We start from the raw sequence: 13,175 nt of genomic DNA, 5'->3' as shown, positions 1-13,175 counted from the left end.
AATATGATGTGTAAAGTGTAATAAAAGCTGTTTACCAAAGTGTTACTTACCAGACAAAAATTTGCAAACAATCTGTTTAAACAATAAGAAAAATGGTAAATAGGCCAGTTGCTGTGGCTCACGCATTTAATTCCAGCTATTTGGGAAGACAGGGTGGTGGATTGCTTGAGCCCAGAAGATCGAGGCTGCCATAAGTCGTGATTACTTCTTTATACTCCAGCCTGGGTGACAGAGTGAGACCCGGTCTTTTTTTTTTTTTTTAAAGAGAGAGAGAAAGAAAGATAATGGTAAATAAATAATTCAGTCATGCAACTGAGTGTGTATGGAGGTGGCTCTATAGACATGTAGCCATAAAAATGAAGTCCACAAAGTTTTTGTAATAACATAAAGTTCTGTTATAATGTTAATTCAAAGACCACCATTGTTACTTCACCACGACATAGCAAATAAGAAGTTGTAAATTGCAGCCCATTGCTTTATTCCACAAACATTTTTGCGATCCTGCTCCTTGCTGATCCAGTTTTCAGTTCTAGGTTACAAAGAGAAATGGGAAACATTGCTGCCTTCATAAGTTCATTTTAATAACAAATTTAGAGTAGCTATTTTATGGAGTAGATAGGAGAAGTTGTTGGCCTTTTTGAAGAAACTTGTGAAGACTATTCCTTAAATTCTTCAAACATCCATACCCTCATCTTTGGTATCGTCATTATTCAGGAAGAAAAGACAAGAGTTTTGCCAAGCAAAGTGAAAGTTCAGCCCACAATTAACTAGAAACATGTTAATGAAGTTACTGCCTCTCGCTGTATGTATCAAAGAATTTAGATTTGTTGAATTGCTCACTAAGATTTGCCCAAAACACAAGATAAGTGTTTCTAAGTCTTAGATAATGGGAAACCATACAAAAGGGCCCTTGGATTCCTGGTAACCTCCACTCTCTGGCATTTAGCTTCTCTTCTACCTGCTGGGTGTGGGCATAGCTGTGACATTTCTCAGCCCTAGCCCAGATATTGGAGTAGAGTTTCAAAATAGCAATAGTCTTATGTTGCAAAAACAAGTAATTTAAATATTTTTAACACGTGCGCCTGTGTTTTAAAATCACAGAGTTTGAATCCTAAGTTGGATTCTTCTGAACTGTGTCATTTAGGTAAGTCAGATCACCTCTCTGACCCTCAGTTTTGTCCTGTAGGAAGTGTTGTAGATAACAATACTGATTTCATGAGATGCAGTGAGGATACACTGAGATAATATTCAGCACCATTTTTTAAGTAGGAAAAAATAGTTTTTTTAATTTTGGAGCTTTTACAATTTTGGAAAGAGTTTACTCCATGCTAATCTGAATTCTCAAGATATTATTCAATAAATTCCATACACCAAAAGACATACACAGGAGACCAGAGATATCTTTTTTTGGTTTTAATATTGTGAAAATATTTTTCAGTCATTACAGAGCAAACACATTCTTTTAATTTTATTTTTTTCTTGTTAAACATTCCTTTTAAGAGTATATGTCTTAGTGTTAATGAGACTCACAAAGCAATTTCAAATAGTCATTATAGTTAAGATTTGTTTGACCTTTTGAATTTTCTACAGTTTTGTATACCAATTTAGAGACCAGAATTTTAATGGCTTATTACAAAACTCAACTTGTCTTTATGACAAAGAGGACCTTGCATTTCTCAAATTGAAGCACATGCTGGTATCTATTAGAGTGTATTTTCTCTTGTGAGCCCATAATATTGTATTTCATCAGTTCTTCCAGGAACAATGTAATACTATCACAATTGGTTTCAACTGAATATTTTCAGTAGGTTTGATACCAAACTATAGTGTGATTGACTTTGTTTCTTTAAAATCCTGCAGCCAGCTAATACAATATATACCCAGCCTGAATTCACCTTAGACTCACAGAGTGATTTTACACTAAAAATATTTCGGGCAAAAATTTTCTCAGTGCTTGCTTTAGTAGAGTGGAAATTAACAAAAGGAATTCTGAAAACCCAAAGACGTACAGTAAACCAGGGAAACCTGGAAATTTCTGGCCACCTTCCTGAATAAATGATACACAAGCAGAGATATTCCTAAGGGAATTCTTAAAAATCAGCTGGCTTTTCATTAGCATGTTGAACTTCAGGAACTTTGGAGAACTTTTAATACTTTTTAACTTTCAGCTTATCATTAGAAACGATCTAATGAGAAAGCATTTGTAAATCCTTGCCTCCTTTCTCTATTGTCATTTTCAGTATAAAGTACTAAATATGCCCTGATATGAAAACAGAAAAGCCTCACAACTTTTTATTATTCAATAAGAAACTCTCTCTGTTTTTGCCAGTTTTTCCCGAGCTGCCAGTGTTTTAAGCATCCATTCCTCACTGTCCCCTCCTCCCTGCTCCTGCCTACCCTTCCCTCCTCTCATATAACACTACATTTTATTTCCTTGCTATAAAATAACTATGAAAAGAAAGATTCAGCTTTCATAATTTATGTTGAAGTAAATACTTTATTGTTTTTGCTTTCTTTTTTTCTTACTAGTAATCAGCACTTTCCCAGTACTTTTATGGAAAAACGATCATGGACCCCAAGTTACTGCTAAAGTGCTAGTGTTCTATTTGATTCAGTTTTGCTTTTGATGTTCCTATTTTCCCATATAGGTTTTGCAGACCCCATGGCTGTATTTTTTATACAACTGAAAGAATATTAAACAGAGCCGTTGCTATTTTAATTTGATGTTTCCTCTGTTTCAAATAAATGCCATTTTTAAAGTGAGCAATGGTGAAAATGCCATAAAAGATTAACAGGTAATTTCTGAACTCAAACAGGACTGTGGTTACCTTCATACTGTTTTTTAAAATCTTCAAAATCATTACCACAAATGTAAAAATAAAATGTTATTTATGTAACTTACCCTGTTCTACCTAAGAAGAAGATCTGATTTTTTTTCTCTAATTTAATCAATGAATGGGTGGATTAAATGCTAGATGCTAAAAACTAGTTATATGAAAATTAAAGATACAATACTTGCCTCAACAAGCTCACAGTGGTTGGAAGAAGACAAGCAGGAAAACAGAATTTAAATGCAGGATTATGACTTTTTAATAGAGGTGAGCACAAAGTAGGTTTGCACATAAATGTAATAACTTGGCCCTTTAGTGAAACAAGAAGAGAGAAGAGGCCAGTGAGGCCTGAAGTGACTCCATGCAGTGAGTGGGTCAGCCATGTGAGCAGCAGGCACATGGGCATGGGAGCATGAGAGGACAGCACACGCCCACAGCACATTTCTGTCTTTGCTGAGAGCTACTCAGTAAAGTATCCTCAGTGTCGAGAGTCTCAAACTTAGAAAAGGTGACTGTGACACTCACAAAATGTTATGGCTGACAATTTTATTTCCTCTAAAGTAGAACGTGGAACATTGTTCTGTGATGAGGTCAGGGTTTGGGTGGTGCCAGTTTTGGCCCTGACTTATTTTTGTTGAATTTCAAGCGAATACATCAGTCCTCCTTTTCCCATTTCCCCTTTATTCAGTTTGAGTGAGCTTCCTCCAAAATTGTATAAACATTATTAAAAAGTCCCAACTTGATTTTCTCTGAGTTCTATAATTGCTCTGATGGAATAGCAACCCCTGAATAAATAATGTTTCACATCTAGAAGGCTCTGTGCTCTTCCTGAAACTACCTTTAATTCCCTCCTTTCCTCTGACAAATAGGACAGGCTGATGTTTTCATCACACAGATACTAGAGAGGGGGGAAGACATCCAGGATTAAGATATTAACTTCTGTGCTTATAATGGGTGAAGGCAAAAAATCTGAAAGCACTTACGCCAACTCACTTTCTCTGAAATATTATTTTGAAAATGATTTACAATTTACAGAGGTTTTTTAAAACCAGAGTATAGTCTTAGTAATATTTTTCCTGGTCATGAGAGCAACCATGTGTTCTGCAAATTTTCTAATAGGGTTAGTTTCAAATACTGTATCAGTCTTGTTAAACTCACACATCATCTAAATGACCTGGAAATTCTCGTGATCAAGCATTCACATTACATTTCATAGGCGATCTTTCCTACCCAGAGTGACATACAGAAAATATTCATTAGACCATGGGAATTAATATGGAGAAAATATCAGCATATGTCAATGTTCACTTTGTAAACAGATACCATTTAAATAATTTTTGCTAAAGCTAGTGCCATTGGTGATATATTAAAACTCTTGCATAATTTTGTAAAAAAAAGTCTAATGTTTGGAGATGAACACTGAAGAGTATGAGGGAAAATTATAATGTCTAGATTTGTTTTAATACTGCCACAAATAAATGAATGGAAGGAAAAGAGGGATAGGTGAAATGAATGTAGGAAAACTTTGATAATGGCTTAGTCTGTGGTAAGTATACAAGGCTCACTCCATTTCTTTTTTTTTTTTTTTTTTTTTTTTTTTTTGAGACGGAGTTTCGCTCTTGTTACCCAGGCTGGAGTGTAATGGCGCGATCTCGGCTCACCGCAACCTCAGCCTCCTGGGTTCAGGCAATTCTCCTGCCTCAGCCTCCTGAGTAGCTGGGATTACAGGCACGCGCCACCATGCCCAGCTAATTTTTTCTATTAGTAGAGACGGGTTTTCACCATGTTGACCAGGATGGTCTCGATCTCTTGACCTCGTGATCCACCCGCCTCGGCCTCCCAAAGTGCTGGGATTACAGGCTTGAGCCACCGCGCCCGGCCGGCTCACTCCATTTCTTACAGTTTTGAATATGCCTACAATTTTCCATGCAGCCTACAGAAAGTAATATTGCCACAGTGCTAATAGAGTATAACATCTATCTATCTGTCTGTCTATCTGTCTATCTATCTATCTATCTATCTATCTATCTATCTATCTATCTATCTTGAGACAGGGTTCATTGACTCCCATCACCCAGGCTGGAGTGCAATGGCTCTCTCAACTCACTGCAACCTCCACTTACTGGGCTCAAGCAGTTCTCCTGCCTTAGCCTCCCAAGTAGCTGGGACTACAGGTGCATGCCACCGCACCTGGCTAATTTTTGTAGAGATGGGGGCCTTGCCATGTTGCCCAAGCTGGCCTCGAATTCATGGGCTCAAGTGACCCACCTGCCTCGGCCTCTGAAGCATAGAAATTTATTCCACAGTTTTTTTAAACATAGAAATTCTTGGCTTACCATCTTAGAATTTACAAATGGTTTCTCAAACGTGGCTTTGTGTGTGACATTCCTTCCTGTAAGATGACTGTGCACTTTGAATCTTTTGCAGAGTGGCCTGACCCCACTCCATTTGGCTGCTCAAGAAGATAGAGTGAATGTGGCAGAAGTCCTCGTAAACCAAGGAGCTCATGTGGATGCCCAGACGAAGGTATAGCCCCTCCTTTTCTACACGGAAAAGAATGTGTCCATTTGGTGACTGCTGTAAGGAAGAAACCATAATGTATCAGGAGAACAAACCCTTTAATCATCTCTTTTCTATGTGGTATTTTAAATGTATATGCGAGAGAGCAAGACTCTGTTTCAAAACAAAACAAAACAAATAAATGTGTATTTATGCAAGGGACACTAAAGTCTCTGGTTGCCATATTCCAGGGACTTTTGTCTTTAACGGCCTGGGTACTTTATCCTAGCTGCATAGCAATTTCCCTCATCTTAATGCTGTTGAGCCTCCTTATAACAGATACATCCTTCAGGGGCAGAGTATGAAAGCTTGTACCTTTCTTAGTTTTTGTGATGGATTTTTAAAATGCCAACAAATAGACAAATAGAAAAACTTATAATTTGTGACTTCTACATTCGTTCAGCGTGATTTATGAAACAGGATAAATTAAGGCTTCTTTAATTATTACTCACTTGCTAAATTCCTTATGGTTTGTGTGGTCAAGCATACGTTCTTCGTCTCTCAGACAAATAGTTCTCATTTCAAAAAGAAAACAAAATTGCTGATTAATCTAAATGCCACAATTCAAACACAGAAAGAAAAAGGATTTTTCTTGTTATCATCAAAGATATAGCTTCACATTAATCACATTTCTCTGAAAAATTTTTTAGATGCTTAATTTTGTTATTTCTTCATATCAGATTTGTGTTATCTACTCTAACATGTTTTCTCGCTACATGCCGTGTTTGACATGAAAAGAATGACTACTAAATATTGTGAATAAAACATTTATATATAATATAGGCAGGTTCTGAAGTATATGGACATATTGAAGTTACTAGTAATACAGAAATAGTACCCCAAATTAGTCAGGTAAAAGGGTATTGAAGGCACCAAAATGAGACTGAACTGAGACTGAATTTAATTTATTTTCTTTATGTTGCTTGAATACTTTCATCATGAAATAATTCTCGACTTTGGAAATTTGCAACTTCATAGCAAATGTCTTCACTCCATATTGCTTTATTTACACACACACACAGAGAGAGAGAGAGAGACTTAAACACTTTATTAGGTTCTCTCCTCTTTATAGATATAAAACTCTAGAAGGCAAGGTCTGGGTCAAGTTTCTCAACATTTTTCTGCCCTAGCACATCCAAGACATGCCCTAAAATTCAGCCAGGGAGTACGGGGAGGATTCTCAAGGCCAGGTGGGGGAGGAGAGAAACAAGTACTGCGCTCCCTCCATCTGTTTCCCATTTGCACACACAGCCCCTCGATGTACGAGTCTCAGGACTCTGCCACGGTTTCCTCCTAACCCAGCCCAACTCAGGTCCCAATTGGCAGTCATTTTTTCTCCAAGAGGGAGTCTCACTCTGTCACCCAGGCTAGAGTGTAGTGGCTCGCTGCAACCTCCACCTCAAGGATTCAAGCGATTCTCCTGCCATAGCCTCCCAAGTAGCTGGAACTACAGGCACGTGCCACCATGCCCGGCTAATTTTTGTATTTTTAGTAGAGACAGGTTTTTGCCTTGTTGGCCAGGCTGGTCTCAAACTCCTGACCTCAGGCGATCCACCCACTTTGGTCTCTCAGAGTGCCAGGATTACAGGCATGAGCCATGGTGCCTGGCCACGGATTATACTCCGTATAATATCTTGAGGCATATAACCTTTCCCGCCCTTTACAAATGGAGGAGAGCATCTCGCTTCAGAAAGCATCTCTCTGTCCTTTACAAGTTCTTTTCCTTTCCTTTCTCTTCTCTGCAAAGGTCACGGCCACCAAAAGGAACTGAAGCCATGATTGCCCCATAATTAGAGCACAGCAGAAGTGCAGATAGATGGCTTGCATTTGCTGCTTAATTTTGTGAATAAGGAGTTTCTTGTATCCCATGAATGTTCACTTTCTCACTGGTAAAGAAGACATCCCCAAGCAGCCCACAGGTGGGATGTATACCATTCAACTCATTGGCTTACATGAAAAAATAATTAATAATAATAAAAATATCAAGTCCTCTTCTCTCGGATGAGGAAAAGACTAGAAAATCCTGGTAACGGCCTTTGCAGTTCTCTCTCCCCGGCACCCCTCCAGTGTGCTGACCCTTTATACCCCACCCACCTTTTGCATTGGAAGTTCGCTAAATGAGTTTAAACTAAATTGTGCCACAGGGTTTAATAATCAGTGTTGATAGAGATGAAGCCCCTGCTTTTGCTTTTTAGAATGATAATGTCCAGAAGCGTTTTATTTAGTCCACCCCTGAAAGGCACTGATTCTTAGAGGGCACTGATTAGGGATCAGGAGTTACATTAAATTTCTTTAAATGTGTGTAAAAGCATAAAAAGCTTTGAGAACTTATGTGAGACTTACTCATTTCACATTCATTTATAGATTTCCTACTGGTCACCAAATTCTTACCTGGGGGATATATTTCTTATCCTCATAGAATTCATAGTTTAGAGAGCAAAACACATAGTATTATACTAACAAAGTCATCATCATCATAAAATAGAACAATGTATTACCCACTTTCTCTGTGCCAGGTACTATTCTAAGTGCTTTGTATTTATTATTTTAATTCTTGCAGCTGCTCTATGAGGCTGGTAAAATTAGCATCCCCATTTTACAGATGAGGAAACTGAGGCACAGAAAAATTAATTACACAAGTTCCCAAAGTTAATTATTACAAAGCCTGATTTTGACCATGTGTCTGTATCTAGAAATATACATATAATTTTAGAGTATTAGGTAATAACTATGTTTTTTGACAAAGGTAGGTAGGATAGAGGAAGCTACAGCTGATTCAGTATCATGGGAACATGAGAAGAAAAATGGGGATTATGTCTTAAGATATTGCTAGAAAATTAAGAAGATCTCAGAGGGCCTTAATGTACCAGGCTAAGCTGTTCAGCTCTTTATCCTGCTTGCGCTGAGAAGCCACTAAAGGTTTTAAACACAAACATGATAAGATCAACAATCTGCTTTACAAAGATCCTGGGAAACAATGCAAAAAATAAGTTGATTATAAAGCTTAGAGCAGGGGCAGTTAGGCTATTGTGAGGTCCAAATAAAGAAGGCCTCAACTAAGTGGCAGATGAGACACTGAGGAACAGGAGAGAAATTTGAGAAATAATTAAAAGATATACAGACAGTTAAGATTTGAATATCATTTGTGTAGGGGGACTGAGGAGAAGCTAATGGGTGAAATTCAGGATGAAACTAAGGATCTGACCTGTGTAACTGGGTGATCACAAGTACCATTCAATGAGACAGGGAATAAAGGAGACAAAGCCAGTTGGGGAAAGAGGACGATGAGTTTTTATTGGGCGTGTTGAATCGTAGATTACCTAGGGGCGATTCAAGTAGGAAAATTCAATAAATGACTCATTTATTGATCTGGACGCAGGAAAGGATGGTTGGACGAAAGATGCAGACTTCAGAATCATTGGAATAAATGTATTAGCTGACACTGTGAAAGTAGATGTGATCCTCAAGGAAAAGTGTGGTACAAACCAAAGGCAAAACCCTTGGGATCAACTCCATTTTACAAAGGATGGAGGAGGTGGAAGAGGGCCTGTCCAAAGGTAGAAGAGAAATCAGGAAAGAATATGACAGGGTTGTCAAACTGTGAAAAACTGTCAAGGTGTTTCAGATAAGAGAAGCTCCAGGTACATGCATGCTATGCATGGATGGGCACTTGGGATATTAAAAAGCAGTTTGACTAGAGTAGTGGAGATGGTGAAATGTAGGGAGAATGGGATGGAACAGTGAGTGAAGATGATTTTTTTCAAGAAGTTTAGTTTTGAAAGGATAGAAACCTAGAGAAAAGCAGAGATATTTGAAAGGAATGATTTTTGTTTCTAAGATGGGAACATGAAAATATGTCTATAAGCTGAGATGAGCATGCCATAAGAAAGAAAAATGGTTAGCAAAATTACAAGGGGTATCAGAAGTGCGATAGGCTGAGCCAGAGTTGAAATGACCATTTCTTTTTCTTATTTATTATGATTATTATTTTTGAGATGGGGTCTCACTCTGTTGCGCAGGCTGGAGTACACAAGCATGATCATGGCTCATTGCAGCATCAACTTCCCAGGGTCAAATAATTGTCCCCCCTCAGCCTCCTGAGTAGCTGGGACTACAGGCACATGCCACCATCCCTTGGCTAATTTTTATTTGTATTTTTAGTAGAAACAGCATTTTGCCATGTGGACCAGGCTGGTCTTGAACTCCTGGCCTCAAGTGATCTGCCTGCTTTGGCCTCCCAAAGTGCTGAGATTACAGGCGTGAGCCACCGCATCTGACTTTATCTTTTCCTGTTTTCAATCATTAACTTACCAAAGATATAAGATATTTATTGAACACTGATGATCTGCCAGGCACTGTTTTCAGCTCAAGGTAATAATAGCTAAACCCATGTGTCAGACACCGTTGAAGTATTTGTTAAAATAGTTAATCCTTATGACTACACAATGAGGTTGGTACCATTATTAAAGTCCATTTTATAATACATAAGCCAATGCACAGAGAAGTTCAATAACTTGTCCAAATTCACACAGATAGTGGGTAGGAGAGCTGAGTCCCAAACTCAGACAGTCTGCCTCAGGGTCAGGCTCCTAGCTGCTGAGCCCCTCCTTCTCTCGTTCTCATCAGTCAGAAGTGCAGCCTGATGGGTGAATGGACGTAAACATCTACTACTTGGCAGTCAAGAGAGGAAAAAAGGAAGGAAAATTGTTAAAGACTCAGATGTATTTTGCAGGGTTTTGCTGAGCTTTATCCAGCGTTGCCAAAGGCAGGAAGGAAAAACCTAATCAGCTTGTAATGATGTTATCAGTGAGAGGTCGAAGAGGCAGAGGCTGCTCAGTTCGCTGGGCTATGGCTCTTGGTTTGCTTATTTATTTAGCTACTCAAGAAAAAAATAATGACTCTCTGAAAAAATTTGTTGCTACTGATTGGAAAGAATTTCTCCCATCCCATCTGAGTGTATTTATGCAAGGTGCTATTTTGTGTGGGAATGCTGTTAACCCCAATGAATGGAAAAGCCCACATCTGATTTCACTGAATGCAAGTTCAATCTTCGTGGCCATGCCCAGGTATTTTTGACAAAACACTTTAGTGTTTATGGAACAGCAAGACCAGTGTCCTAGAGCAAAGCAAACAAGGAAGAGAATGGTTAGATAATTCAGAGATGTATGGATGGGGGTTGGAGAGATTGGGGGAGACTAGAATTAGAGAGTTCCTAACACTATATTATAATGACTTAGAGTTTTCATAAGAATGAGATAGGAAGCTATGAGGATGAATAGAACCTGAACATTAAAATATTTAGGCCAGGCACGGTGGCTCACACTTGTAATCTCAGCACTTTGGGAGGCGAAGGTAGGAGGATCACTTGAGCCCAGGAGTTTGAGATCAGCCTAGGCAACATAGTGAGACCTTATCCCTACAAAAAATAGAAAAATTAGCCAGGTGTGGTGGTGCATGCTTGTCATCACAGCTACTTGGGAGACTGAGGCAGGAGGATAGATTGAGCCCAGGAAAGGGAAGGCTCCAGTGAGTCACAGTCCCATCACTGCACTCCAGCCTGGTGAGAGAGCAAGACCCTGTCTCAAATATATATATACATATGTATGTATGTGTGTATATATATTTATATATATATATATATAAATTTAATCATCCTTGTCTCAGACACACACACACACACACACACACACGTATAAATCTAATCAACACGTCCATCTCAACAACTATTAGAAATGGTTTTATTGTACCTTAGGCAAATTGACTAAAATCTCAAAGAATTTTTTAATATTTAGATTTTAAAAATATATTGGGTCCACATGGTTTTGACTTGTAAGGAAAGTTCTTTAAACTTGGAAATAATGTTACTTCAATCAGTTAAACCAACTGTACTAAGCATTGATTGGATACATTATTTTCAAGCTTCCCTTATTAAATAGTATTCTGATCATGGGTGCAGTATCTGGGTTCCTCTGTACTGAAAAGAAGAAACCTGCAAAGTAGGAAAATAGATTCTGGTCACCAAAAAGGAATATCCTCCATCGTGTAATTAAGGGTCGTTAGAGGTTGGAAGTCAGTTTCCTGTATGTGGTTATGGTGAGCTTATCAGGGACAGTCTGGTCAGTGTGGGTGCACTGGCAGTTTGTTTGGTGAAACAAAGTCTACCAAGAGTCAACTCTCTAGGGCAGTACCTCCCTGGTAAAGTATCTTCACCTTCTACAATCAATTGTGGTTTGGGCATCTCTTTTTCAAATTCAAATGTATCCATTTACTGAGGCCACCATGAAGACACCAGTACCATCACATAAGATACAGACCCTTGAAAACATGGATCACCCACCCCCATTCCTGTTTAGAAATGTTGCAATTAAAAGTCAATGTTCTCCCTTTCAGAGAGCTGGTACTGCCAGTGTCATTATGAACAGAGGCTCTGAAATTTCAGGGTAGTATTGAAGCAGAAGAGCTGCAGACAAACCTGTCAAACACCAAACAGGGAAGGAAGTGGTCATTTTATTCATCTGGGAGCTGCGGTGGCATAGATGCCTCAACAACCATGCTCCCCAACAAAGAAAACCTTGACTTACAGTCTGAGAGCTGCACATGTGAGAGGATCGAGAGCATGGGGGATGCGACTAGGTAGGGGTCTGAGCAGTTGAGCAAGAACAATGCCTTCCAGGGAAAATTCCTCCTTACCATATCCGTGGTCTATAGATAGGGTTGTGGTTAGCAGTAGGGGGTTTAATCCTTTAGACCTGACCAGGGCACCAACTCTGGCTGACTTTTAACTTCTCCTTTTGAAATGCAATGTAGAAGGCTAAAAGGGAAGTGGCCTTAGAAGCTTGGGAGGAGGAGGTCTCCTTTCTCAGTATGTTATAACGAACATACCCTCTAGAGAAGGATCTGGAATACCCTTACTTTATAAAAATAATTATCAGCCGGATGCGGTGGCTCACGCCTGTAATTCTAGCACTTTGGGAGGCCAGGGTGGGTGGATCACGAGGTCAAGAGGTCAAGACTATCCTGGCCAGCATGATGAAACCCCGTCTCTACTAAAGATACAAAAATTGGCTAGGTGTTGTGGTATGTACCTGTAGTCCCAGCTACTTGGGAGGGTGAGGCAGGAAAATCACTTGAACCTGGAAGGCAGAGGTTGCAGTGAGCCGAGATCGCGCCATTGCACTCCAGCCTGGGCGACAGAGCAAGACTCCATCTCAAAAAAATTATCTAGATTGTATACACACACATGCACACACACACACACACACACACACACACACAGAGAGAGAGAGAGAGAACTTACAGACCCTCAGGGGTCAGTGGATACTAATTTGAGAAACAATCCATTTCTTTGTCTAAATCAGTGAATCAGTGGTTTTCAAACTCTGGGACTCTAGGTAGCAAGGCAAAGGACTAACGATCTTGGTATACCTTGTTCAAGTTCATACTTCTCAGACCACCCGAGGTCACACCAGCCTCCCTCTCTTTGTTAGTGTTTCTGTGCATCTTCCTATCTCAGGCATTTTGATAATCACCTCTTGTCATGTGTTATTATTTAGCCACTTGATTTTTGCCTAGATTTTAAGCTTTCAGAAAATATTCGATAAACAAGTCAAGACTCCGTAAAGTTCGCTTCTGACCCTGAACAAGAAGCCACTGAGTCAGTCTGTCTATGTTATCAAGTGTTCCATCTTTCCTTTCTATCTTGAAAAGTTCTAAGAACAAGATAAGCTGATAAAAAATAAAGCACTCTGGGGAGCTAACAATTTTATGGGCAATGGTATTTTAACT

General features: G+C 39.1%; 1 protein-coding gene across 5 annotated transcripts in view; it reads left to right on the top strand.

Annotated features, from left to right (window-relative positions):
• ANK3 (ankyrin 3) overlaps window positions 1-13,175 on the top strand; it is a 359,094-nt gene that overhangs the window by 208,319 nt on the left and 137,600 nt on the right. For all 5 annotated transcript variants that reach the window (XM_021675764.2, XM_021675765.2, XM_012445733.2 and 2 more), the window contains exon 18: window positions 5,259-5,357. In XM_021675764.2, coding sequence (XP_021531439.2) covers window positions 5,259-5,357 — 99 coding nt within the window. The remainder of the gene's footprint in view (window positions 1-5,258; window positions 5,358-13,175) is intronic.

This window comes from Aotus nancymaae, unplaced genomic scaffold (genome assembly GCF_030222135.1).
Source record: "Aotus nancymaae isolate 86718 unplaced genomic scaffold, 86718_ANA_hifiasm-v0.15.2.pri h1tg000010l, whole genome shotgun sequence".
NCBI classification, from domain to species: Eukaryota; Metazoa; Chordata; class Mammalia; order Primates; family Aotidae; genus Aotus; species Aotus nancymaae.
The sequence above is the reverse complement of the archived record's forward strand: the minus strand, read 5'-3'. Positions and strand labels throughout refer to the sequence as shown.